This window comes from Cladophialophora yegresii (genome assembly GCF_000585515.1).
Source record: "Cladophialophora yegresii CBS 114405 chromosome Unknown aczIN-supercont1.7, whole genome shotgun sequence".
NCBI lineage: Eukaryota > Fungi > Ascomycota > Eurotiomycetes > Chaetothyriales > Herpotrichiellaceae > Cladophialophora > Cladophialophora yegresii.
The window spans coordinates 2,750,314-2,777,809 of NW_006913051.1; the positions used below are offsets into that span (position 1 = coordinate 2,750,314).

General features: G+C 54.4%; 8 protein-coding genes across 8 annotated transcripts; 4 read left to right on the forward strand and 4 right to left on the reverse strand.

Annotated features, from left to right (window-relative positions):
• Positions 1 to 181: 181 nt before the first annotated feature.
• A1O7_10102 (uncharacterized protein) lies at positions 182 to 2,330 on the forward strand (the record flags this gene model as incomplete). Its single annotated transcript, XM_007764086.1, has 8 exons — positions 182 to 387; positions 443 to 542; positions 594 to 877; positions 930 to 1,258; positions 1,306 to 1,340; positions 1,393 to 1,451; positions 1,498 to 1,635; positions 1,691 to 2,330. The coding sequence occupies 8 exons, from the start codon at positions 182 to 184 to the stop codon at positions 2,328 to 2,330; spliced, it is 1,791 nt and encodes a 596-aa protein (XP_007762276.1).
• Positions 2,331 to 2,762: 432 nt separating this feature from the next.
• Positions 2,763 to 3,732, forward strand: A1O7_10103 (uncharacterized protein; the record flags this gene model as incomplete). Its single annotated transcript, XM_007764087.1, has 2 exons — positions 2,763 to 2,794; positions 2,853 to 3,732. 2 exons carry the CDS (start codon positions 2,763 to 2,765, stop codon positions 3,730 to 3,732), a joined length of 912 nt encoding a protein of 303 aa, XP_007762277.1.
• An 862-nt stretch (positions 3,733 to 4,594) lies between these two features.
• A1O7_10104 (uncharacterized protein) lies at positions 4,595 to 7,378 on the reverse strand (the record flags this gene model as incomplete). Its single annotated transcript, XM_007764088.1, has 1 exon — positions 4,595 to 7,378. The coding sequence occupies one exon, from the start codon at positions 7,376 to 7,378 to the stop codon at positions 4,595 to 4,597; it is 2,784 nt and encodes a 927-aa protein (XP_007762278.1).
• Positions 7,379 to 7,910: 532 nt separating this feature from the next.
• Positions 7,911 to 9,988, forward strand: A1O7_10105 (hsp70-like protein; the record flags this gene model as incomplete). The annotated part of the gene is made up of 2 exons (XM_007764089.1): positions 7,911 to 7,937; positions 7,988 to 9,988. 2 exons carry the CDS (start codon positions 7,911 to 7,913, stop codon positions 9,986 to 9,988), a joined length of 2,028 nt encoding a protein of 675 aa, XP_007762279.1.
• A 4,018-nt stretch (positions 9,989 to 14,006) lies between these two features.
• On the forward strand, positions 14,007 to 16,731 carry A1O7_10106 (uncharacterized protein; the record flags this gene model as incomplete). The annotated part of the gene is made up of 2 exons (XM_007764090.1): positions 14,007 to 14,393; positions 14,443 to 16,731. The coding sequence occupies 2 exons, from the start codon at positions 14,007 to 14,009 to the stop codon at positions 16,729 to 16,731; spliced, it is 2,676 nt and encodes an 891-aa protein (XP_007762280.1).
• A 1,420-nt stretch (positions 16,732 to 18,151) lies between these two features.
• A1O7_10107 (uncharacterized protein) lies at positions 18,152 to 19,666 on the reverse strand (the record flags this gene model as incomplete). The annotated part of the gene is made up of 1 exon (XM_007764091.1): positions 18,152 to 19,666. One exon carries the CDS (start codon positions 19,664 to 19,666, stop codon positions 18,152 to 18,154), a length of 1,515 nt encoding a protein of 504 aa, XP_007762281.1.
• A 3,557-nt stretch (positions 19,667 to 23,223) lies between these two features.
• On the reverse strand, positions 23,224 to 23,691 carry A1O7_10108 (uncharacterized protein; the record flags this gene model as incomplete). The annotated part of the gene is made up of 2 exons (XM_007764092.1): positions 23,224 to 23,550; positions 23,617 to 23,691. The coding sequence occupies 2 exons, from the start codon at positions 23,689 to 23,691 to the stop codon at positions 23,224 to 23,226; spliced, it is 402 nt and encodes a 133-aa protein (XP_007762282.1).
• A 756-nt stretch (positions 23,692 to 24,447) lies between these two features.
• A1O7_10109 (protein vts1) lies at positions 24,448 to 26,292 on the reverse strand (the record flags this gene model as incomplete). The annotated part of the gene is made up of 1 exon (XM_007764093.1): positions 24,448 to 26,292. The coding sequence occupies one exon, from the start codon at positions 26,290 to 26,292 to the stop codon at positions 24,448 to 24,450; it is 1,845 nt and encodes a 614-aa protein (XP_007762283.1).
• Positions 26,293 to 27,496: the final 1,204 nt, after the last annotated feature.

A 27,496-nucleotide genomic window follows, 5' to 3' on the forward strand; every position in this document is an offset into this window, starting at 1 on the left:
CGGCAGTGAGTGCCAAACAAAAGGACACTGCCGGTGCGTGGACGGTGGGCACGAGACACCCCACGTGGTAAGCTGAGACCATAGAACCATATCAGACCAGTAACCTCCATGCTGAGGTGTCGGGTCTCATCCATATCCATACCCTCGAGCGATCTGCTGAGCCCTCGAATACGTGACCACGATGAACGAGACCCAGGCAAAGAGAGACCATGAACAGGTGATGCCTGCTCATAACATGGAGAAACCAACAGGTGAGCATCATGAAACGACGGTCGAGCACGTCAAAGAAGTCAACGCTGCCATTGCTCGGACGGATTCACACCTCGACATCACGCATGTGCCACTCGGGTGGAGATCATGGCTCGTTGTTCTTGTCACCATGTTCGGGTAAAGATCACATCCCCATCGCCGTCTCACAAGGTAATTTGACAATGGCGAGCAGAAACTTGACCTTGGTCTTTGTGGTCGTGGCTGCAGGCTCGGTCATCGCCTTCATCATCCGTGATATCGGGGAACCGGGACTTGCTGGATGGATCATCCAGGTACGTTGCCGTTGTACCCATCTTCATGGGCTTTCGTTGATTCAGATCCAGGGCCCGCTCCTCGTGCAAAGCGTGCTGTGCCCTATCGTAGGGCGTCTGTCGGACGTTATGGATCGGAAATACCTCGCGTCCTTCCAGCTTACCGTTGCCTTCGTGGGATCCATCGTGTCTGCGCGGGCAGAGTCCATGAACACGCTGATCGGCGGAGGTATTCTGATAGGAGTCGGGCTCTCATCTCTTGGGATCATCGTGGCGATCCCCGCTGAAGTCCTGCCGTTGAAATACCGCGCCATCGCCAACGGTGCCAATTTCCTGGGGGGTGCGTTTGGAGGGCTGTGAGTTTCCCACTCTCCGGCGGGGCGAAGGTCTGCTTACGCGGCTCGACAGCGTCGGACAGCTCGGTGCTGGGGCTGTGACAAACGCTGACAAGGGCGGCTGGCGGAACATCTTCTGGATGCAAGCTGCCTTCCACGGCGCCACTGTCCTTATGCTCCTGGCGTTTTACCACCCACCTAGACGGTCGGATTACCCGAAGATGAAGGTCGCGGAGTACCTCTGGTCTCTGGATCCCGTCGGTGCCATTTTCTTCATCGGTGGAGCGACTCTGATCATCCTGGCACTCGATTGGACTGGTGGGACCTACCCATGGCGCGATGCCCACGTCATTGCTCCGCTGGTCATCGGCATAGTTCTGCTGATAGCGTTCGGATTCTATGGTAAGGGGTGCTGCCGATCGGACTTCCACCAGCTAACATGAATACAGAGTGGAAGGGGCGATCGGATGGCATTGTGGCTCATGTGAGTATACTTCCCAGCCACAGCCACGCCCTCGATGCTGATACTGGTATAGGTTATGTTCAAGAAAGGATACAACTTTCCGCTGGCGGTCTTCGCGTTTGCGGTTGAAGGGTTCGTGCTCTTCCACATGTCCGGAACGTCAGCTAATTTGGACCAGCTGGATCTTCTACAGCGCCGTCAATTCTGTGACTCCACAAGTCATACTCAACCTCGGGTGGGAGTCGACGTCGTGGCAGATTGCCATTCGCCAACTGGCCTACCAGCTTCCGGCCATCTGCTTCTCGATTCCTATGGTGTAGGCAGACCCCTGGGATTCTCGATGCCACTTGGCTGACCACGTGCGATGACAGGCTTTACTCGACAAAGTTCAAAGACCTCAAGAACCCCCTGTTACTCACCTACGCCATCTTCCTCGTCGTCTGCATCTGCTACGCGACGGTCAAACCTTCGGAGGACAGGGCCCAGTACGCCTTTGCCGTTCTCGCAGGCATAGGACAGTCGGGGCCTCTCACTCTGATCCTCGCTCTGGTGCAATTCGCCGCACCGCACGCCTTCATCGCAACTGCATCGGGCTTCGCCTTGTCTGCCCGCGCCATTGGCGGGGCTTTTGGCTCGGCAGTCCTTGACGCCATCATCAACGGTAAGATCGACGCCACCCTTGCGCGTGATGTTGGAAATGCAGCGACAAGTGCAGGCCTACCAGCAAGCTCGGTACCTGATCTGGTGCAGGCGATTGGAGCAGGCGAAGGTTTTGACGCTGTGGCCGGCATCAACAGCACGATTCTGGAGCAGGCCCTGCGTGCGAGTCATTCGGCATACGCGAGCGCTTACCGGCTGGCGTGGGCGAGTGTCATTCCGTTCGTAGCTCTGGCTCTTGTTGCTGTGTGGTTCATCAAGCAAGTCAAGGAGTTAATGACGGACCATGTCGAGGCGAGCGTGGAATCCAAGAAGGTGCCAGCAGGGACAGATGTGGAAGCCAGTGTGAAGTGACCCACACAGGTAGATGTAAGGGTAGTAGCGATCCCAGCACGCATCGAGGTTTGACCCATGACAATCATTAGTGCTCGTACCAAGTTGTAAGTGGTGAATGGATACTAGACAGCGTTCTCTAATTAGTCCGCATCTGAATATTCGTGCCTTCGAAGAAGTCCGAGCCTGGAAGAAAGTTGATCCGGACCGAGATGTCGACTCCATTCCAACGCAACTCCTCCGTCCATGTTTTGTATGAACGCAGCTAGAAATCCCAGGGCCAGCTCCACAACGACCGAGACAATCTCACGATCTGATTGAGCAGCCCGTGCTACATCGGTTCGGCGCACCGTGGAAGTTGTCTATTCAATATTCTGCGAGACTGCCCCGGCCTGGCCTGCGAACACGATGTGTCGCATTTGTGGGCGCACGATAAAATGCATCTTTGATTCTATGCCGTCGAAGGCACCTTCACACCCAAGATCGTGAGTGGACGACACCTCGCGCCACGAGACTTGCACCATATCCTGACTACTCTGCCAGATCTATACAGCAGCACCGAAGGCTGACCTCTTACCATGTCTCGTCGCGCTCCCTTGTCCAGAGCGCATTGAACATTTCTCCCAAACACACCTCTTCTTCGCAGGCACCGCCAACATTCCTCCTCCCCTTCCGCTTCCGCGCGCAGCTACATCAAGCAACGAGCCAGCAATCCGCAACCACTCCGATCTCACAATTTCAGAACACCCAGCCTGACATCCCACCTACATATCTCTCCACGACCGGAGGCCAAACAGGCTCGTCACTCTCCGCGAACCCAACGACGACGAGCGTTCCCTCAAGCACGACGTCCCTGTTGTCAAGACCACTCGTGCTCTCCCGCTCCGTGCAGACGCTGCTCCCGAAACTCCACGGCCAAAAACCGCACTACATAGTCGCCCACATCCACCGGTTCCCATACCTCTTGACGGAGGGGGACACGCTGCGCTTGCCCTTCCACATGAAAAACGTCTCCCCGGGCGATATCCTGCGTTTCAACCGCGCCAGCATCCTGGGGAGTCGGGACTTCACGCTCAAGGCCGGCACGTCGAGCACGGAGAGCTACGACGCCAAACGCACGGGCGAGCCCAATTACTTGGACGAACGGCTCTTTGAATGCAGGGTCCGCGTCATGGGCATCGAGACCCAGCCGATGGAGTTCAAGGAGAAGAAGAAGCGGCGCAATCGGCACAAGAAGGTCGTGAAAAGTAAGCACAAGTACACGTTGTGCAAGGTCATGGAGGTCAAGACCAAGGGGCTGGATGAGTTGATATCCAGCGAGAAGGGGATGGTGCTGTTGGAGGGTGAAGGTGACGGCGAGGCACAACTGCTTGAAGAGGAGGGCGGGAGCCAAATTCCCACCAGAAGCCAGTCTGCTGCGTGAAGCTAGATGCGAGACGCAAGATGCAAGACGCAACTGTAGGATAGGCGACTAGTAGCAAGGATTGAGCCGCGAGCGCAGATGGACTGGCTTGGGCCCATGACGCTCCCACGAGCACTATGTACAGCATACATATACATTCGATGGGGGACAACTTGTGGTCGTCCTCGTGTAGACAATACAGTAGGGACGAAATGCGCCCGGTTCGGCTTTCTCAATCTTTGTGCTGGCGCCGCGGGATGTCGAAATTGGCGGTTCCCACACTTATGGATCAGCTGCAAAGAGGCAAAGATATGTCTGAAGCCAGAAGATGTATGTGAAATAATTATGGATACAAGAACATATACGCCAGCCGCCAGTTGGCAATCGTTCCATTGCGAATCGCCAGTCGAGTCGATCATCATCGCCAACCGCAACAGCATAGAGGCTAAGCAGCTCCAATGCCTTTTCCTCGTCGCTCCTCCATTAGCTTTCTCGTCAATCATCACTCCTGGATCGTCATATATCGGCAGCACTCCCATCGTGACTCATGATTTCCTGGTGCAGACCAGGAGACTACAGGGACGCGGGATAGAAGGTGCGTACTGGCGACTTAGGTAAAGCAATCCGCTAAATTCAGGTCCATGCGCCAGTAACGAAAAGGCGAGGTTGACAATGAGTTGAATGTGAGGCATTACACCGGCAGGCTTGCAGGAAAAGGTGCTTCACCCGGAGTTCACTCTTCGTCTCATCTCACCTCCAAGGCAGGAAAGACCATCCTGTCACGCAGGTTGACCTTGATCTCAAAGATGCCTTCTTCAGTCCCGGCGTACCTGAGCCAAGATTGTTAGTACAATTTTCCTCCATCACTGGGAATCACAAGCACTTACAAGAACTGCCCATCCGGACTGAATCCGATTCCGGTTGTGCCTAGCTCAGGGCTAGCTCCATCCACGTCCACTCCACCTGCCACTCCTGTCGCGCCTCGACTCCCAGACGCTCCAGCGCCCAAAATCCGATGCAACGCCGCACCGGCCCCGGGCGGCATCCAGTTGCCATTCGCATCGAGCGAGCGGTTGCCTGTCATGCCGCTTAGGAACATCATACGAGCGAGGCGCATATCTGCGTCGGGCACACGACCGGCCAGCCCAGACACGCGGACGAAGTCACCCTGCCGGGTAACAGCAGGGCTGCGGGTGGCAGGATCAGGGTTTGGAGAATCCCGGAGTTGGGGTGCACTGGAACTGTTGATGGAGGGACGGTTGATGAGTTCGGGTTCTCGCGAGGCCGCGCGCAGAGGTGCGGAGGTGAGCCTGGTGGAGTCATTGGCAACGGTGGCAGGGTGTGGTGGATGAGCTTCTGTGGCATTCCGACTGCGCGGACGAGTCGTTTCTTCGACGACCATTTCCCTCTGGATGGCGTTCTCGAGAGCTTGAATATCAATCGCGGCCAGGGCGACCCGTGACTCTGCTCGACGAACTTGTCTTTGCAGGTTCTCAATATGCGCCACCCGTTCACGGCGGGATTCAATGTAGTCTGTAAGCACGTTCGTCATGCCTGACGGGCGAACACTGGTGGTGGGCAGTGTTGTTGTCCAAGCTGAAGAGGGATTGGTGGTGCCGCTAGCTGGATCGCCGGTCAAGATTCTATCTCTCTCCGTCTCCAATCTTCGCGAGTAATCTGTGCCAGTTCTCAACTCGCTTCGCAACTCTTCGGCTCGCTGGTTCAAGAAGTGCTGCTCATGTGCGAGCTGTCTTTGCAGAACCCGCTCGAGTGAGGCCTCAACACGGGCGTTTGTCTCTCTCGCAGCTGCCCGAAGATGCTCCAGCTGGTTGGAGTTTTCCACCAGCAAGCGCTGTTGTGTGTCAAGCTGCCTTCTAAGCAGGAGCGACAGTTGTCTTTCGTCAGCGAGCTGCCGTTCAAGCCGATTACCCAGTTCTCGCTCAGCTTCCAGGGCGGCTTCGATCCTAGCAAGATCCACACGCGGGCTGTTGTTGATGTCTCTCGCTGCTTCCAGTGTGGTGTGAATGGTATGCGACGGGTCGTTTGGTGCAATATCTGCGGGCGTCGGTTGCGATATTGAGCCCGGCGTGAACGGAGTCAGATCGCCTGTGGACATCACTGGTAATTCATCATCATCACCTATGCGACCCGGAGAGGCGGATATTCTAGCTCTGCGACCGTCACTGACATCCAGATACCGACTTGTATTTGCTGTTGATTCTGATAAAACCACCGAGGACCTTCTCCGTGGAGGATGGACTTGAGGACTGGTTGACCTTCCCGTATCGGGTGTCAGTGGGGTGGCAGTCGATGGTATTCGACTCGCAAACCAGCGTGGCGAAGAAGTATAATTTATGCTGTATGGGCGTGGTGGGGGCTGTGCGACGTCGTCCATTGTGGTTTCGAGGGCTTCGGTGACTGATCGTTCTCGGGCATCCAGATCCAAGCCTCGATAGCTGATCAAGTCCTGTCGAGTGTACCGTCTGGCAGATTCGTTCGGGAGATCATCTATACTGAGCTCTCCATCTAGTTCTCTGGTTGAAGATAAGCCGCGCATGGCCCTTAAGCGAGTAAGATGCTGCTGCTTGATTTTCTCCTTGTGGCTAATATTGCGGTACGACATAGGTGTGCCATCCTCGAGCTTAGTTTCTTCGGCTTTCCGAGGGTCGAGCTCTAGTATCTGTCGCCGCACACAGGCTCGTCTCACATCCGCCACACCAATCCTTCCATGATCTTCTGCCCAGACAAGGAGATCCCATGGTGCAGGAGAAAAGGTCATGGCCCTGACACATCCAAATAGAGCGGTTCGTGATGACCTGAAGGTACAAATTACAGATGATTCTCCAAGGTCCTCATTGTTGCGCAAATGATGCATGTCGAAAATGGAGATTGACCCGCCTTGCGATGAGGCAGCACACAGGTGTCCGGAGGGTGAGAATGTGACTGCAAAGCTATAATCATCATAGACAGGATCACCCGTCGGTACTTGAGGATCTGCAAGCATATCCCACTCATATTTGGCATAACGTCCGGACGAGCCGTCAATGATATCAGGCTCCTGGTACAGCCGGCGTCCGTAGAAGTACACGCGGGCTGAGTCGCCAACAGCAGCAATGATACTCGAATCCGGTGACATTGCCGCGAAGTTCATAGGCACGGTGTGAGGCAGGGTGGTCAGCACTTCTCTCTGCGCAAGTGAGTACATTTTGACCGTCTTGTCATTGTTGCTGATGAGGACCACGGGTTCATCTGGTGTCCTGCCATTGTTCAAGATGGTATGGATGCTCATCGAGTTCACTATTTCTCCTCCGAGCAGGTCATGATTGAAATCATGGCCAAAGCATATTGGTCGATCATGCTCGTCCTTCTCGACCTTGATGAAGGCGCAGTCTCCGTTTTGTTCTCCGCCTACGCAGACCCAGCCTAGGCCGGCGGCCAGGCATCTCGTATCGAAAGGGACGGTGGCTATGAGCGAGTTTTGATGGCTTTCAAGGTCGAGAACGTAGACATCCCTAAATGATACGTAGTAGATCAGGTCCTTCTCGGCAGAGCTGATGAGATGACGCAACTGGTGATGGGCGACCTGAATTTTTGTAGGGTAGAATTTATGATGCGCAGCTAGTTTCTCGGTAGGAGTAAGCCATAGTTCGCGGTTGGCTTTTGTCATGGCGCGACGAGGGCTGAGCGGCCTAGGATATGAGACTCATCTCTCGGCGAGAGAGAAAGACGGGGACGATGCGAGCGGAGCGGGTAGAGGACAGGAGGATGGCAGCGAGAAATCACAAGGGGAAAGGTGTCTTTGTCCCCGCAATAAATATAAGCGTCAGTGGTAATAGGACTCAATTTCTCTCTGTGCATCAATGCGGCTCTGTTCTGGCTGTGGACTTCTCTTATGGCACACCCATGGCATTGAACTGCACGCAATGGAGTTGCCATCCGCAGACAAGGCTGAGAGCTGCTCTCCAACGAGGCTGCGGCGCCCAAAACAGCAGGTCGACCGAGGCGCGAATTGTTCCTCGAGATTCTGCGAGAAAATCTTCCATTGCGTCCTCCATTGCATCCTGAACTCATCTACTCTTCATCCCATTCTCCGACTTCTTCATCCTCAACCCTACCCTTCGCGTCTGTACTTCTTGTACTCGTGTACCATCTTGTACCGCTCCCTTCCTCGCCGTGTACTTCATTTAATTTGAGCAATCATGATTGCATCAAGGTTCTCAAGAGCTGTAGGTCTCGTTCCACCTCTTTCCCCTTGACTTTCTAACCAGTGCACTAGCTTCCTCGAGCCACTCCCCTTTCTCGCCTCTCACAGATTCGAGCACCACGCTCCTCCATAATCTCACGATATGCCTCCACCGACGCACCCGAGACGACCGAGAAGGTCAAAGGCCAAGTCATTGGCATTGACTTGGGCACAACAAACTCAGCCGTCGCCATCATGGAAGGCAAAACCCCAAAGATAATAGAGAACGCTGAGGGTACCCGAACAACGCCCTCAGTCGTTGCCTTTACCGAAGGGGGCGAACGTCTAGTCGGCGTTGCCGCCAAGCGACAAGCAGTTGTCAACCCCGAAAACACCCTCTTCGCAACTAAGCGTCTCATCGGACGAAAATTCTCAGACCCGGAGGTTCAGCGCGACATCAAAGAAGTGCCTTACAAGATCGTTCAACACACGAACGGCGACGCGTGGCTAGAAGCACGTGGCGACAAATACTCGCCTTCTCAGATTGGTGGTATGGTCTTGTCCAAGATGAAGGAGACTGCCGAAGCATATCTCAGCAAGCCCGTCAAGAACGCCGTGGTTACAGTCCCTGCCTACTTTAACGATATGCAGCGACAAGCTACAAAAGACGCTGGTCAGATTGCTGGCTTGAACGTGCTTCGGGTCGTCAACGAACCTACAGCAGCTGCGCTTGCCTACGGTCTGGAAAAGGAAGATGATCGCGTGATCGCAGTCTATGATCTTGGTGGTGGCACCTTCGATATCTCAGTGCTTGAGATCCAGAAAGGTGTTTTCGAAGTCAAGTCTACCAACGGTGATACTCACCTGGGTGGCGAGGACTTCGATATCACTCTTGTCCGCCACATCGTCCAGCAGTTCAAGAAGGAATCGGGCCTCGATCTATCGAATGACCGAATGGCTATCCAGCGTATTCGTGAGGCTGCTGAGAAGGCCAAGATTGAGCTGTCGTCGTCTATCCAGACTGACATCAATCTTCCCTTCATTACTGCAGATGCGTCCGGGCCGAAGCACATAAATATCAAGATGACCCGCGCACAACTCGAGCAAATGGTTGACCCTCTCATCTCCAAGACCATTGAGCCCGTCCGCAAGGCGTTGAAGGATGCCAATCTGCAAGCCAAGGACATTCAGGAGATCATCCTTGTTGGTGGTATGACTCGTATGCCCAAGGTCACAGAGTCAGTCAAGAGCATCTTCAACCGCGATCCTGCGAAGTCGGTCAACCCCGATGAAGCTGTTGCCATTGGTGCCGCCATCCAGGGTGCCGTCCTTGCTGGCGAGGTTATGGACGTATTACTGCTCGATGTCACCCCTCTCTCGCTCGGTATTGAGACCCTTGGCGGTGTCTTCACTCGCCTAATCAATCGCAACACCACCATCCCCACCAAGAAGTCGCAAATTTTCTCCACTGCTGCCGATTTCCAGACTGCGGTCGAGATCAAGGTCTACCAGGGCGAGCGAGAGCTCGTGCGCGACAACAAGCTACTCGGCAACTTCCAGCTGGTTGGGATCCCACCTGCACACCGCGGCGTGCCTCAGATTGAAGTTACCTTCGACATCGACGCCGATTCGATTGTCCACGTCCACGCCAAGGATAAGTCCACCAACAAGGATCAGTCTATCACCATTGCCTCCGGATCAGGTCTCTCAGATTCTGAGATTGAAAACATGGTGAACGACGCCGAGAAGTATGGTGCTCAAGATAAGGAGCGAAAGGCCGCTATTGAGGCCGCCAACCGTGCCGACAGTGTCCTCAATGACACTGAGAAGGCACTCAAGGAATTTGAAGACAAGCTCGACAAGACTGAGGCAGATACTATCAAGGAGAAGATTGCTTCTCTTCGTGAATATGTCGCCAAGAACCAAGCAGGCGAGGGTAATGCCACCGCTGAGGAGATGAAGGCCAAGATCGATGAGCTCCAAACATCCGCTCTCACACTCTTCGACAAGATGCACAAGGCTCGTGAAGAGTCATCACAAACTCCTCCCCCTGGTGGTGATGCTGGCGCACAAGGTGGCGAGCAGAAGCCTTGAGGTCGAAAAGCGTCTTATGCGACTTGTATTTTAATGATATCCCTGTACTCAACTTCTCACTGCCCGTCTGGAGGATGACGACCATCCGGGCTATTTTCGGGCATGGCTGGCAGGCTTCTCTCTCTGTGTTCTACTTTGTCTATTTTAGGTGAGGACAGATGCTTACTCGCCACGATGGGGAAAGCATTGCTGGATCATGATTTGAATGGACGAGGGGGAGGAGTGGTCGGAGTCGAGGATCTACCATGACCATGACACATCATCTCAGCGAACCTTTTTTGCAGCAGAAGGACGACTGCAACAGCGGTTGATTGAGCAAAAGGTGTCTTATCAAAGGGGAAACAGCTAGAGGTTGTAATATGTAAATGGATAACGGGGTCCACTTGACCTGCTCACTGGCACGGACGAGCGTGGCCCGAGTGTGAAAATAGAAAAGCAAATCTCTCCTCATGTTCTGCTCTGCATCAGCAAATCATGTTATTACAAGATGGGTTTCACTGCGGCCGCTCGACCGTGTTCCATGCATACTGCAGTAGAATGGTGTTACTCGTACTCGGAATAGCAGCATTCTCGTTGGTCCAGTGAAGGGTAATAGCATAAGACAAGTTGCCAATCACCGAGGGATTGCACCAGTGTTCCTGCTGTGTGCTTATACCCAATGCAGCACTTCTGGCTTTGGGACCAGGTAGACTTGTACTGTCTATGGATGATGCCGGACCTAGCTGCAACTGGGAGGCTCACTCGAGGATGGAATTGTGGAGACAGTGCTGATGACAAGGGGGCGGTGTTGAAAGGGGGAGCATGCACGCAGATCACTTCGGAATAGCCTCAGGAAGAGGCCTGAATTTACTACAGATGTTCGCGGCGTGATTGTTTCTGCATTATCAAGACGCCAGCGTCGGAGTAGGACAAGGCTGTGCTCGCAAGATGATGCGAAGGAGGCTGAACGCAGCAGAAAGGGGCCATCAGAGACCGATTTCGGAGGAGATTGTGAGATGCTACGCAGCACATTTTGTGGAGATTCGTGTACACCACCGTATAGGTTGCCATATTCGGTGCGAGTACTCCGTACTGAACATGTGGTTGCACGTCAGTGGAAGATTGAGTCAAGACCCCCTGAAACAGAGTGTCACTGTAATCAAGAAACAGCACAAGGGGATCCGGGCGTCTCCGTAGTGGACATAATGTTGACCGCACGCCTAACAGCGAGAGCAGTTTAGGCTTGGGACGATGGAGACCCAATCACCTAATACTCTGGCTCAGCATCCCGAGACATTACTGTAACGAGTATCAGGAGAATGCCAGGTGCTCTTGACGCGTATAAGGTCCTGATACTGGGACCATGTCCTGGTTGCAGCCGCTGTTGCGGATAAGGGGAATTTGAATTGCCGTGAATTGTATCACGACAGTAGCCGGAAATGATTCGCACGATCGGGAAGAAACCATACTAGGTCAACACTAGGTATGAAAACTGGTGGCTATCGGAGTAAAAGGCCATGGGGGGAAAATAATAGGCACCGCACTGTCGGCGCGGGGCTTATCGGCTACCGGACACGTCAAGAGACGGCTATACGAGGCTAGTTGGCAAGAAGTACGGAGTAGCACCATGTCCGATACGATTTATTGATGTAATCGAATGCAGGCCCCTTGTCCCCAGGCCGAGTCGGCAACGCCAGGGTGTGTATACTATGCGCCTATCAGTCGGTCGGCGGAGCGGTTACCACAGTACGCTCTCCGCAGTCGCCGCAGCCAGCCTGTGCATTACGAGTCCTACCAGTCACTATCGCGGCCCGCCTGCGTCTATGATGCGAAGAGGCGTGCGCTCGGCGTCCATGTCACACGGCCTTACGTCGAGGCTAGGGGATAAGGCCACAGCCAGGGAATCTTTTAATCTTGATCAGGAATCCTCGGCGCCTGCAGGCTGATTCGGAAGCGTCCGAGCGCCTGTATACTGAAACAACGGGCTGGCTTCCTCGCCGAACGTCGCAACGGCTGCTCTGCAGCTGCAACTTCCCGATGGAGCTATTCCTCCAGAGCACGTACAGCAATACTCGTGCCCGTACGGAAGCGCCATGAAGGGCAAGAAGGATCTATCCTCGACGGACATTCTCCGCCCCGAATACTGCGTACGTACTGGGGGAAGTTCGCCTGGTATCGTATGTACCTAGTCGGCCCCGTCAGGCTGTCGACGCTGCTGTGCGAGCTACTCGTACGGAGTACTTGGTACGTATTTATCCACGCACCCACGGTATCCACTTGGCATGATCAAGATTACGGTGGACGATCCAACTCAATCTCGTCAATCGCTGCCCTTTTCGATTCACCCGCTTCCGGAGTAGGGCGTGGTGGCCTCCTGTACTCGTAGCTGCTTCGTATCCCACTATTGAGCGATGCGTCCATTGGACACTGACCCTCTGGATAGTCACGATGGTGCCACACAGGCTCAAGCGAGAAGCCGCTGCTGTCGTTGCCGAGTAGTGTGGACTGTACACGTCTTCTTTACACTTTGCGCCTCGTTTGTCGCAGGTGCGAACCATTCGGCGGCCGCGTCGCCTCTAGAACGCCTCTTCGCTTGTTGTTAACCTTGTATCATAGCGCCTTCCCCAATTGATGCGTACCTCATACGACTCTAACTTAGGCCATTCTTCGCGCGTGCCGTTCATTGAGTGTGTGCCTGCCTATCCGCTGCTTGCATTCATCCCTCTCTCACCTACAAGTTGTTCTTTCTGTCACTTTCCGCCGTCAGTCTCTCGGAACTGTACACCACCAGATTTTGTCAACCTTGTCTCACCATTCACCCGTCGACAATGTCCCAGCGCCGGGTCTGATTTTGTGGCTAGCCTCGTCGGCGCTCTACTTTTCCCTCCTTTACGAGTCCGCTTGCAGAGGACCATTTGACATATCTTTGATCTCCTTCAGCCATGTATGCGCGGCCACCATCAGACCTGCCACACAAGGTCTCCCGCGATTTTGGACCCGAGGTATGTTGCCTTGCGTTTAATGCTCTTCTCTGCCCACCACTGCACATCTGTCCTGTCGCATTGCATGTGTAAAGAGATCACGAGAGAAAAGTCATGCAACTTCACCTGCTGTCAGTCCCTTACCTGGGGCACCCAGCTACGACTATGCGACTGGCAGCTTGGCTCCGTGTCAATCACGTCAAACCACCTATTCACACGACGCCACATTCGGACTGGCGCCCTGCACATGGAGCTATGGAGACATGCCCAAGATATCGGCATGAAGAGACAATAATGCCACGCCTATGATCTCTCTGGCCCCAGGTGACCCCAGGCCATGGGCAAGCCCAGCTGACCTGTACTGGGCGCATCTCCAAGGGCAGCTCGCAGCCCTCGCACCCTTCACTCACACCTCGCACCTCGCACCTCGCACCTCGCATCGCATCCACCTCGCCTCCACCTCGCCTCCACCTCGCCTCGACTGGCCTTTCTTATCTTGGCGACCATTCATACCTGCGACCTGGACTCCGCTTTTCGGCTCCCAAGACAAGCCTCGCACCCAATCGCGGCTGTGTCCCAATACAACCTCGCTCCTATTCGGGACTATTCAGCTGCACCAGTCTGTGCGGGCGTAATTTCCATCCTCCCTAGCACCCTATTGGCATGCTTGCACGAATTGCTCATTGCCAGTCTATTGCCCTTTCTGGACCATGCCATCTAATCAACCTCATTCATCATAATTCAATCTCGTTATCGGTGCTTCCAAGACTCCGACTGAGAATGGGCCGCCTGTCATAACTGCGGATTGCGGGCGTTGCAGGACTGCCCCTTTCTCAGCACCCACCACCATTCCGCCACCTGCTCGAAGGAGTTTCAGTCATCATTCTTATCATTAGCCCCCCTGATTCGTCAACCTCGACTGCTAGATTTTCTCTTTGTTTCACACTGCTCTTGTAACTAATCACATGTTTTAGCGTCCGCGCTCGTCATGGGAATCGCCGTACCAGCAACCACCGCCTAGGAGTTATCATCAACCACCTCCATACCATTCTTCAACCATGCCTGATCCCATGGATCCCGAGTCGTCCGACAGCGATGTCTCTGTAGGTGGTGGGGATGAATATAGGGTCGCCAGTCCCCTGACGGCTCCAATCCCACTGCCTCCTCCGGCGTCGAAGCACGCTCTGGAATCACCGGACGCCGTCCAGGCCCGGCTTGACGAATTGCAGCGCGTCGAGGACCACAACGTCAAGAAGTATGACCTCCTCAGGGCTAAGCGCACTCGCAAGGACGAAAAAATCCGCCGCCGCCGTGAAGTTCAGGACCAGAAATGGGCTGCCATCATGGACGCGCGTCGACGTAGAGACGCAAGAATTGAAGCCCGGCGTCGGAGAGAAGACGCTGCATTCTCTCAGTTTGATCATGAGCTGGAAGAGGAAGAGGGCGTAGGTCCTTGGCCACTCGATCTCGCCTATGTACGCTGATGGTTTTTAGAATCTTCGACGTCGTCTGAAGCGACTTAAGCGAGGATTACCGCCCGATGAGTCTCCTAAGCCAGGCGGCCGAAGCATATCTTCATCGTCAATGTCTCCGCCAGGACCAGCGCTCTCAACACTACCACCTCCCCCCAAACGCCATCAGGTCGGGCCTCCTGGGCAGCCAGATGCCATCAATCCATCTCAGTCGAGGCCATCGCCGCAGTCCAACTTCCCTATCCCAACCAAGAGCACGTTGCCACCGCCTGCACCTGCTTCGTCTTATGCCTTTGCCCGGGATTACAGCTCTTCATATCCACGACCATACCACCACTCACCCTATTCCACTACCCCGACCAATGCTTCCCCAACGATATCCAACAATGGGCCCAGCCATGTTTCACAGCCATCTTCTGATCGGATACAGTTCAACCATCTAGGCAGGCCAGCCTCTCCTCTTTCGAGAGCACTTCCTGGGACGGTTCCCAGTAACCAATCACCTGTCACTCCAGCCGTAAACCCCAACCCTCCGAGACAAATATACGATACACGGCCACCACCCACTACCACCTCGTCTGGGTTTGCTTCCGTCAACGCCCCGCCACCGCCACCACCCGCATCGGGGTTCGCCACCATTAATGCTCGCACCACCGATACACCGCCCGCCTCACACGCGCCTCTGTCCAGGCCACCGAACGATGTGGATGGCAACAGAACGCCGAATCATACAACCAATGGGATGGAGAACAATCGCTTCCACCCGTACTCAGGAGCGCTGGCCAGCGCTGCGGTCACTCCTACTGGTGGTACCAGCACGAAACGTACCCCTTCGACCACCCATCCATACCAGATGTCTGAGGCGTTCGCCAATCGGCATCATCACTGTGAAAGGGTGGACGGCCTCAACCGTGGCATCTGGACGTCTTACGGCATCGGAGGCACTGCTGACAACCCCACAGGCCCAGCAGTCGAGATGTACTTGCGGTGTAATCACGACGGTTGTGCTCGTATCGACTGGCGTACAGTGCACGGTCTCCAATGCCATATTGTAAAGAATCACGAGCAACCAAAGGGCACGATCGGTAGCCTTGAGAAGGCGCTCGAGAGATATGGCGTCCCCGTGAAAGAGGTGGAAGACTTCGAGCGCGAGCATGGAAAAGGCACGGCCGGGACCATGGCAGATCCTAAGAACCTGAAAATGAAGCTCAAGACTAAAATCCAAGACTTCAGCAGACGGGGCACCCCAGGTCCTTACGGAGTCGATCCGGATGCGAGACCTGCTGGGTACAGACCGAGTCCAGCCGCGACGGACGACAGCCCTACAACGTCCGATGGTGTCAAACAGAGCCCAGAAACACGCACGACCAATGGCCACCACACTAGTGCCTCGACTGCTGATGCTGGGAGACAATCAGCCCCTCAAACGGCCTCCACGTCCCCAGCAAACGCCTTTACTGCGGTCCGACCGAGCTGGATAGATGTTACTACCCCGCTAGCAATAGCGGCCAAGGTTGAGGCAGAACCGAAGAGACTGCAGGGTGATTTCGGCATGTCCGCTGCTGCGAATGATGAACAGGCACAGGCTCAGCAGACAGGTGTCTTGAATGCAGAGAATCTTTCCACCACCTCAACAACTGTCCCACCGACCTCTCCTCGACCTGAGAACCCGGCGACGGCAACAACCGACGGCACGCCATCCTTAGCCACCATTCCTCACCCACCTGTACCTGTTGCAGCGTCGGAGCCGGTCACCTCTCTGGATCAGCCACAAGCCCAGCCTGCCAATAACGAGGACAGAAAGCCGCTTGGTGACCCGCCCTCCCTTCACGAGCAAGTTGAGCCCAAGACAGAGGATGGGGACGTGGAGATGGACGAAATGGACGAGCAGAGCAAGGAGAAAGAAGAAACGAATGGCTTAAATGGCGAGTCCAGATTAGAGGATAAGCCCGAAGCAGAGAAGGCGGTGCAGCCTCAGGAGAAGCCAGAGAGCCGATCCGACACGATTGAGATCGACATGAATACCGGCAAAGACACCAGTGGGCCGACCACAAGACGGTCCACCATGCAGTCTCCGTCCATCACCACGAGATCACTCGCTGCTACCACACCTGGGAGCGCAAGACGATCCACTCGCCGCTCTAGTGCGGCACAGAAATCTGTGGATGTCGATGGCGAAGCTGGCAAAGCTGCACCTACCAGTGAGGATGGTGACAAGGATGATGGAGATGGCAAGGATGAGAAAACCGAAAAACCTGAACCGCGACGATCACTGACTGGACGGGTGCTCCGACGGGGGACGAGGTACTAGGAGGACGATCTGCCGTCCAACAGATTGCATTCTTCACATCACAGTGCGCGCTCAAAGGCATGAACAGGTAGTCCGAGCTAATCATTGTCACCGATGCGATGACTCCGCGCAGAGTATGCCATACTTTGCAAATTGAGGCATAAGACGACACCTCGAGTATTGGATACAACGACGGACGTGTTGCGCCATACGAGGTGGTAATCAGAGGCGCAGTTGCCGGGACGGGTGGGAGGCCGTGACAGGAGCTTCGACTAGAATTGAGCGGGAGCGTTTCATGTAGAGGATTTGGTCTAATTAGAGGAACGTCAGGGAGCATCTGCGGTGTGGTGTGGGGATGATTGTATGCTGTACTTGTGTTGGCTGTTTCCTCGGTCCCGCGCGGCCACGATCTTGCACATTGCATAGCACTGATGGGGCCAAGGGGTGCTCAGCCTGAGCGTTGACCCGGAGATGGCGTACAACACCTCTGTGCAGTTTGGTGTTTTGGTCTCTTGAATAGTCACAGCCAGAGGGATTCCATCCACTGGTACTCCCTGGCTCAATATCCGTCTCCGAGTCTTTCGATACTGTATGTGGAGAGACACTTAATTGTGCAGGCAGGGTTACTGTTGTGGATGAGCCTCAGATAGCACTTACTGTAACGGATAGCATATATCACACAGTGATTCGATCTACGTGGGGATTTAAGCACTTGACTGGACTGGATAGGAGAAGAGAGAAGAGTTCGTCAAAAGTCCATCGTCATGTGGATACTTGTTGATATAGCATCCTCCGCCGTCGTACTAAGAGCCAATTCAAACAGCGATGATGGTCTGCAGAAACTTCGATTTTCGCCGGCAAAAAGGGCTTAGAGCCGTCCGCAGCACTTGTGGCTACGCTCTGTCGTTTGGATGGAGGAGCTTTTCTTGACCATTTTCTCAGAGCAGCTATGTATATATATATATATATATATATACTTGTACTTGTCTATATACGCCGTACAGTAATTAGTAACTGAGTGGGACCGGCCTTGTATCGTGGCGGCAGGCTACATAGGGGGCATGGGGATTCGGAGTTCAGGAGTTGGGACGGAATACCTGTCTCCTGCCCGCCGACGGCTCAACACATCAAGCGAGAGAGACAAGTGGAAATTTCGTGTTTGCAATCTACACTCATACTCTATGAGATGGATGGGTCCTCTGGAACCGTGCCGATGCGCCTACTGACCGACCTGGTCATCCCCGTCTGGTCCTCGTTACTATCAACACGTCGCGATCGGTCATGCGGGCTCACGTACTTGCTTGACTTCTCGAAGATTCAAGGCTACCACCATGCTCTGTCCCTGTATGCATACCCGCCCCCATTCGACAGAATGGCCCTCGTTGGAAGACCAAGCGCCCCCGAACGACCGTGCCAGGACCGTCCACTTCCGTCGCTTCCTTCACTCCTGCGAGTTTCCCCAATCGTACGTGATTCTGAACTCTGCCCCCTCCCCAACGGCCCCGAAATACATAGCCTGGATACCGCGGGTCTCGGGGAATACCGATACACGACGCTTAGGGGCTTGGCCGGACTCCAACGCAGGATCCCCTTCGACGGAGTGTTCGCCCTGCTTGCGTTTGCGCTGTGTCGAGGGCGAGGCCTGTGATGTGTACTCCCAGACCTGTAGCACGGCATCCGATGGGTCCTGAACGTCGCGGAATTCGGCTTCCCATCTTTCAGGAGGGACGAAATTGATCCGAAGTGCCTCCGAGTCGTCGGGGGACTCAGTGTTGTCCCCGAGGTGGACGCCAGCCAGGGCCAAGATCGCAGAGTCAGTGCCGCAGAACCGTGGCGGATCAGGGTGATGGCATAGGTCAATCCCCCCCTTGGTTGCTGGGCCAGGGCCACCTGTCGAGCTAGCCGTCCAGACTCCGTCGTCATGACTTTCAAATTTTTTGGACTTCGACAACTTGAACCTCGAGTTGTGCTCCGTGATCAGATACTCGGGAACGCGCTGTCCGCAGGTCGCGAGACCGCTGAGCATCGTCGACGCCAGTGCAGCAGGAGTGCGCGTAAATAAGTCGACTGTTGAATATCGATTCCACTGCGTGTGCAGCAGCGGGAAAGGGTCGAAGAAAGGAACAGAACTCTTGCCGCCCCATGGCGTGTGCCTCTGGACAGCGACGATGAGATGATTGGGCAAGCCTTTTTCTGCTGCGCGGACAAAGGCTAGAAGGCCGGGCATGTCCCCTGTCCTCTGCCTCTCGTTGTACCATCCCGAGAGGTGGCATTCATATGCCCGTAGATGATTCACCATGAATAGAAACGATTGAGCGAGATTTCTTTCCAACTGAAGGAGAGGGCTCGGAGGATCCTCATTGCTCAAATTCCATTTTGGAGCCCTGATGGCCTCCAAGCCTCGGACCAGAATCTCTGCCGCATAACGGAATATGATAGGACGGATCTTGGTGGCTGGCGCCTCGGCATCGAGAGACGAATGCATTTCCACAAAGTTGTCCCCATCAAGAGTCGGAAAGACGCATGAGATTTCGACAAACAGCATGTTGATCCGAAAAGCCAGAAGGTATATGAGTTCCGCTATGGCAAACCGGGCCTCGGCAAGGACACGCTGAGTCGTTTCGGCTGTTGAGATCAAGTCGACGTTCCGCAGTAAGCTGTAGTAGCCCAGAGTAAGTTGTATCTCGGAAAATAAATGTTGCTCTGCTGGGCGAAGCTCCTTCTTCTCTTTCTCGACCTTGGCAAATATCTCTGCCCGTTCGGTCTTGTCACAAGAGATCCCCGTGTTCGACTGTCCTACCGTGTTCGACTGTCCTACCGTGTTCGACTGTCCTACCGTGTTCGACTGTACTTCCGTGTTCGACTGTCCTTCCGTGTTCGACTGTCCTACCGTGTTCGGATGTGCTTTCGTGTCCGGATGTCCTTCGGAGAGCATCTTGTCCTTTTCGCCAGACATACAGGAAGATCTCCACATGCCTTCAAGCACAAATGTGTCGAAGCAGGAGAATTCGATGCACGGCGGCCGGCTCCCATCAGGCGGCAGCAATTGGGAAGCGAGATGGAGGTCGCAGGCAAGGATATGTGTCTCCTGGATATCTCTTCTAATGGCCAGGTCCTCCAAACCTAAATCCAGAATGATCTTGCAGCATTGATCTGAAGGAAGCTTCGAGGAATAATCGTCGTGTGCGTGATGCGCAACCTGCAGTCCATTCAACCCTCCGCCTAGTTCCTGGCAAAGAGAAAACCAGAGTGTTCGATCCAGGAATGAGCGTTCCGCTATGCGGACTGGTGGCCTTTGCAAAGGCGTCAGCCCTATGCACGTCTGACACAAAGGAAATCCACGACAGCCACGTTTGGCAGGGCAGCTAAGACACCGAGGCTTCCGTTCTGACAGCAATGGACGTGCAGCCGCTTGGGCGGTTGACGGATCGGCAGCCGTGGCTGCTGGGTAAGGGTATGGTGAAGCAGATGGTGCATAAACCCTCCACGGAGTCCACGGAGCCCCAGGCCCATGACTCTCCCAGTTGTCAGGGCCAATGCCTCGGGCAGCATTGACGTACGGGAGATTGTTGACGGAAGATGAGCCACCAGCATCGAACACAAGGGTACGGTCCAAACAAGTGCTGTCGAAGCATGGGGGATTAATCTGGGCGCAGTGGGTGCCTCCTGCGTTGAAGGGGGGTTCGGCGATGGGCTGATCCACGGGATCGGCATGTGGGACCTCTGAAGGCGCATAGTCACCAACAAAGTCCCAAGTCACGGCCCCTCCGAGAGTTATGAGGGCATCGTCACCGCGAGCATCGAGCTCATTAGTACTGGAGGACGTGTCCATAATGAACTTGCGGGTGCCGTACGAGTGTAAAGGTGTCCAAGGGTGGGGAAGTGGCTTCTCTAGCTTCGTGGTCAGAGTCTGGGAGATGTGCTGGACCTAGAGGAAGTCCTGTGCCCTTTTGTACTTCTTGATCCTTGGCCATGTTTGTCGCTATTGGAAGATAGGCCTCTGTCCTTTGCTGTGTTGGTTCCCTGCATAATACTATTTCGAAGAGACGAGACTGTGACCCGCTTAGCTTGAGTGTATCGGCTTCGGGAAACGGTGCACAGGAGCGAAGAATAAGGCTGGGAGCACTCGGTAGAGGAGACGCCAGTCCCAATGCGGTCGCTACTTGGTCTCTACCGTGCATTAGCGGCATGCAGGTCAAGGTTCAATGCCCCATCCGCGACGCAAAGGACGTCGAGAGGAATACCGCTGCTGGTGAGCTGTTCAGGTCCAGAAGACAACAAGGCGCACCTCCAGCCGCCCTGCGATGCTAGAGTCAGAGGCGGTGGGACAAAAAAGGGCTAGAAAGGGGATAGCTTCCTTTGAAGTGGCGTCGTGCCGTGGATGTAATGCTTCTGGACGGAAAGAAGGCAGCCAAAGCAGGGCATGACCACGTTGATGGCATGCCCTTACACTATGTTGCCAGAGTTCAACTTGGCTTCTACTGTACGTACCTCAGATCGTTGTGCGATCGGGAGATCAGCCGTTTTGAAGCTGCAAACGGCAAGACCGGCTTCAAAACGCCTAGGCGTATAAGTGAAGGCATAGAAGGGACGGTCGAGTGAAAGCAATGCAGACGTTCAGCAAGGCAGACACAATTGTAAGCGACTATTTCGACAAGCCCGTCAGTGAAGTGAAGCGCTGTGCGTCGCCTGCAAGCTGAACATTCAATAGTGCTGAAAGCCCAGATTCCCCTCCTGACTTTGAAGGCTTGCAGCGTTTTCTATCTGCAGGATTTTGGCACACGGAAGGCTCTTGAGGTGATTGTAGAAGTGCTATTTGATGTGCGGCTCTGGCTCCCGAGCGTAGAGTGTGTCGCCAAACACCTCTCTTGATCGAACTTTGTATCTTGTCGCCAGAAGCCTTTCGGAGTGTCGGCTGCATTCAAAGTACCAGGAGCGTCGAATCGCCCAGCACTTTCCAATGATGGGCGTTTGATGCCAGCTGCTCACGTGTTTGCCTGTCTTCTTCGTTGAAGCTGTCTAGGTGTTCTCTTGCATCCGGGTGAACGTGTCGTGGGTTCTCCAGACTCGATCTCATCCACAGCACGCCCGGAGCGCCAGAAAGAGGAACGTTGGAACTCAGTTGGATCGAAGATCGAGGAACCGATCTGTGGCATCGGGCGGTTATCGACTGAAAGGGTGAGTCGGGCTGGGCTATGAAAAGGGTTCGAACGATGAGTGATGTTGGCGCGGAACGGATGGCAGCCGGCCGAGAACATATCTCCCCTGAGAAACTCGCCGATGAGATGTACCGGCACCCAAGGGTATGGACATATCGTCGAGTCGTAAACGGAGCGGAATGAGATCTCCGCAGCACGGACCACAAAGCTCGCTCCACTGACACATAAGACGGGTAAGACGAGGAACGTTTTCAGGTGCCGTGTACAGCGAGAAGCGTCAGCTCGAAGTACGCTTGGAGAAACATTCGACTTACTCGTTGGTCGTCCGGGAATCCAAAGCCAGAGAGAGGAAGAATTAAAACATCAGGGATAATTCTGTTGAATCCAGATATATGGACAAGCCTCACACTGAAGCTTGTTGTCTCTGTCGCCAAAGGACTTTTTCTCCTCACCTCTTTACGGCAGCGGTATCCTGGCGACCGCCACACGTACTTCGAGACCAGACCCGTGTTCGTAGCGATGCAGATGTTAAAGCTGCCAGACAGCCATGTTCTCTCAGCACCAGATCGACGATCGACGACTTCAAGGCGAAATGGCATGGTGGCCTCTACCTCGATCTTGTGGGGTGATGCATTCCTAAAACTCTTGTCTATGCTGCGAATGTTCAGTCTAGGCGACCATGAGGACATCATCGTTGAAGGCTTCGTCTGGTCTGATCTGCCTCCTCATAAGCGGCAGTTCATTCGTATAAGCTCCGACAAGAGCAATTCGAACGGAAGGAGACAGGGTCATAGCATGAGGTGATCGGAGAGATGGACCTTGTTCCTCAAGTCGCGTGAGTAACTTCCGAGAGACAAGGAACAAATGCAGCTGCTGGGCGGCTAATATGATTTCTCGAAACTGCTTGTCGATATGGCCCAGGCGCAGTTTCCAAGTCGTGGAGTTGGCACGTCTGACGCGGCAAGCCAGGTACCTTCAGTTCAGGGCATGGAGTGCTATGAAGGTACCCGTGCGCCGGTCACGCTGGTGCGATTGAACAGCGCAAGCTCGACCCGCACCAATTCCAGCACTCCTCGAGCGCATCCAAGTCCCAACATCATCCGTGTCCCCCGTCGGGAAGCGCAAAGATGCGTGACCTTACTCTCGACTTCGTGAGACATCCTCCTACGGGAACAGATCAAATGAAGCCGCCTCGCCTGCCATCGGGGTGAAGCCGGGAGCTCTCATCAAGTCCTTGCTCTTTCCCTTGCCTTTGTCACGTGTGGGAGGTCCACCACATTGCGTAGGATTCCCAGCCATGATGCGGCACAACAGTCATTGTTCTCCATCGTGAAAGTCTTTGCTCGCAGCCACGTCATCTAATGACACCGCCAACTCCTGCCCATCCTAGGACGAACCCACTCAGAGCCTCTGTGGACAATCCTCCGCCGAACCAAATCTCACGCCACGCGCCCGTGCCCGAATTCCTCCCCGGTTTCCCGTTCTCATTCAGCCCTCTACTTCCCGCACTACCGGCAAAGTATCTCTGCGGCGTGCCCTTGGCGAGAAGGAAGTAGAATAATAACGAGATCAATGTGTTAGAGACCAGGTAGAAGGCGAAGCCATAGAGGGATTCAAGGCCAAGGATGCCGGCGGCGATGCCTAGAAGAAGACCGGATATAGAGCGGATATTGGAGAGGACCTAGTATATTAGAGATATTAGTACGGATACCCGGGAACGGAATAGTATTCAAGTAGAGTCACATACACGGGTGTTATGTTGAATGGACTCTGGGACGAGGGGATCCAGGAGCATGGAGAGTTCTTGCGGTGAGGCAGGCATGATGTATATTGGGGCTGTCGTCTTGGACTGAAGACAAAGGTGAGGTCACTGCCGGTTTCCTGGCTCCGTTGGTCGCAAGTTGCGATGGATATTCAGCAGTGTCGGCTTGCTTTCTTGCCGCTCGGCTCCAGTGGGTCGGCAGCGGACCAGTAAGAACTGGCAAGGCTGTGCCATCAGGCTGGGCTGGCTCTCGTCCACACCATCTCCCTGAGGGTTGACCCAAGGTGCAGTTACTGAAACTAATACACAGTGAAGGAGAAGCATTGGAGAATCAAATCTAATATTGCTTTTGTTTGACTAACATGTTCGTATCAAAGACTCGTATGTGGTATCGCTTATCTCATCACGCTATATCAAAACGTGAACTCGTGACGCCCGGATCAGTCAGCCGTTCTGCAAGCAAAGTACCCGACAAGGAAGGCCTCGTTGTGTCGGCCGTGATAGATACATTGGTAGAGCTGGGCCACGTTCCCACATTCACAAGTGGAGGCCTGGGCGTGTTCTTTGCCCAAATGTCAGAATGAAGAATGACATAACTGTGGAACGGTAAGATCCAAGACCGGTAAGTTACCCCTTTCTTCCCTTCCTGCTCGTGAACCCAGCGACTCAGGGGAGATGCGTCCTCCTAGGGCTTATGTTCGACATGCGGCTTCTCGATCGTGTTACTGGAGGAAGCCGGCGTGGACGATAGTTCGCTTCCCTAAAGCTTGCCTTCTGCCTGAGCCTCTTTCACTTGTTCAAAAACCTGAGCACCGGTTAGCAAACGACTTCCAAATCGATCTTCTTCTGACTTACCTTGAGCATCTTGTTTCGTGCACCCAGAGCATTGACACCGCGAGCGTCAAGTCCTTTGTCGTCCAGCTGGATGAGCTCTTCCCAGCTCAAGTCCTTTAGATTGTCGGTATATTTGTGCAATCTCAGTGACCGAAGCCATGCCGGAATGTCCTTCAGTAAGTTCACATCGGTCGGGTCTTCAGGAGGTTTACTACTACCTCGCCTGCCCCTGGGTGACCGACCACGGTTGACCTCGGAATGGTCAGAGAGATATCCTTCACCACCCGTGCCAAAAATTCCCGTTTGGGGAACCATACCGGGCACGCCTGCACCCATCATGATTGGTGTCCCGTCATATGCGGCCAAAAATCCATTGTGCTGAGGAGAGGCAAAAGCGGTTTGTCCAAGGGGAGTCTGCAAGGGCAGACCAGGAGAGTTGGGTCGAGACCGGCGTCCTTGTGCTGCAACGATCTGTTGCGCTTGGATCGCTGCCACCTGTTGAGCATTTAGGATCTGACCATGATCGTTGACCATGATGGTGTTGATGCCGGGAATGCCGGAAGCTGTGATTCCAGGTGTTAATGGCGGCTGGGTCGGTGGCTGAGGCTCATTAGACCTAGCACGTCTATACTTCTTGACGTCGTCCAAGGCAATGCGGTTGTTCACGGTGGACAGAGCCGCAAGCTTCATGGCTGTTGCATTAGCCACCATTTCACTGTGGGACTGAGCCTGGCTGAAGTTGGGGACCATCGGGGTGTTGCTCATGGAAGCCCAACTTTGATTTCCCACGTTGTACGGAGATAGAAGCGGGTACTCGCTCGACGCAGGTTCCGGCGCAGTCAGGGTAGTACTCTGAATGTTGCCACCTGTATGTCCCACAGGGCGTGGAGAACGAAGGGCGCCGGAGGATGGGGGTTGACTGAACTGACCCATTGGCTGTTGCAGTGATTGTTGACCAGACGAAGATTTGGGTCTAGAGATAGGGGCCTGGTGAGATTCTCCGCCGCCCTGACGCCAGCTCATTGCGTCAGTCTTTGTTTCCCTTGGGGCAGATATCGTGGGCGCCACGAATGAGCTACGGTCGCCGACTACTGTGCTGTTCCTGTTGGACGGCGGCTGATTTCCTGTGTGTTGGGCATATTCCGCCTTTTGCTGTTGGATTGCAGCCACAGCATCTGGAAACATGGCGTGAATAGTCGACTGATCCAAACCAGAGTTGCGCTTGTTGCCTGCAGGAGACACTGGCGGGCGAGTAAGCGATGTCCTGCGATCTTCCACATTCAGCTTGGACATGGCGTCGCTGAGCCGGCTCGACATGGCATCCTTTTCGCCAAAATTTGCCGGAGATAGTACCCCAGAAATAGGATGGCTTTTCGACATCTGGTTGAGGACTTGGGCAAAGAAGCGTTGCTGCATTTGGGTGGTTTGCTGGATCAGGGCGTAGGTGGCAGCGGTGCGCTCAGCCTCACTGAGAACTCGAAACCATTGCTCAATTGCGCTCAACTCATCCTTGAAATCCTGGTCCAGCGTTGCCGCAGCCATCTCTTCCAACATGGTCTCGTATTGTTCAATGTCCTGAATCCATTGTTCGCCCAGTTTGCTCGAGTCATCCATGCTTCCTTGTTGGGACTGTTGGTTGTACAAGACTTCGGACGCGGGGCGGATGGAACGAGCCGACAGAGGAGAAGTGAAAGACATATCAGCAGAGGAACGGACAGGCTGGTTATGAGGGCCGGATGTGCCTATAGTCCTAGAGCTGGGAGGGCGCAGCGAGGTCTTGGACGCCTCGGGTGTGCTGTTCCTGTTGCCGATGATATTGCTTGCCATTGTGGGCTTGTGTAGAGACGTGTCTTCGGGTCGTGTACCACCAAGTGCGATGACGAGCGGAGGGGAGGGGTTGAGTGGTCGAAGAGTTCGGTTCGTCACACAGACGGATCTAGTAAATCATTGGAGGTCGATTGGGAAGCTTGATGTGACAGTCGGTCGTACAGCAGTGATTGGATCCAGTCCAAGGCAACAACGGAAGGCGAGAGGAAAAGGAATGTCGAGAACGCGCTTTTCACGAACCGAAGATCCGCGCAGCAACTTCGAAGCAGAACGTGAAGCAGTGCCCGTTGGTGGGGGCCGGCGGCGGTACGGTTGGTCGAGGTGTCTCAGACACGACGACGATGTGAGCCGAACAGGATTAAACTATTGTAATAGACGCGTGGTATGTAAGCCGGCGATGGCGAGCACGGGAAACAAGGCAGATAAATCGAGATCCGTCAAAAAATACACCCCTAACAGGCGAATGGAGGCTCAGAGCAGGGGAACGATCAGGAGAATTAAATGTGAACGTGGAAAAAGTCGGGACCTGAAATAAGACAAGGTGAAAATTACCTTGACACGGCCACCACAGCTCGAGCGTGTAAAGTGCCCGATCGGTACGGGCATGTGGGACCCTGACCTTTCGAAGGCCGACAAGGTTCATCCGAATTATACTGATGCCACCGTGTGCAATAGCGGCGCCGAGGCGTCCGATGCAAGCAGTGGCTTAATTACTGTGTAGAGAATTTGATTGCTTGATGCCCGGAAAGTCCCAAGCCGAAAGCCTGGGGCAGCTGAACCAGGAGCGTTTCGTTTCCAGTCGCAGCGTGATTGAGCGGCCTCGACTCCCGAAATAGGCGCTCAGTGGATGGCCCCAGTAAGCCAGCCGAGGAAATGTCTGAGGACCGTTCGGAGCCTCGTATGGGTTCACCACCAACCAAAATCATATCATCCACTCCTAATGCTTGCGCCACACTGTGGCGCTCTTGTTCTTGGTGCGTCAACCTAAAGGAAACTCTGCGAGTTCAAACAAACCTGGGTACTTTTCGAGATGGTCGTTCAGCTGGTTCAGACTTGCATAGGAAATGCTGGGGAAAGACTTTATCAAATGCAGGAGGATGACCATTTGTAATACTCATCCGCCTTCTCACAAGCGATCGTTAGCATCGCAGGTGAGATGCAAGTACGGAGTACGGAGTATTGGAATTGTCTACCTTGGCCTTGT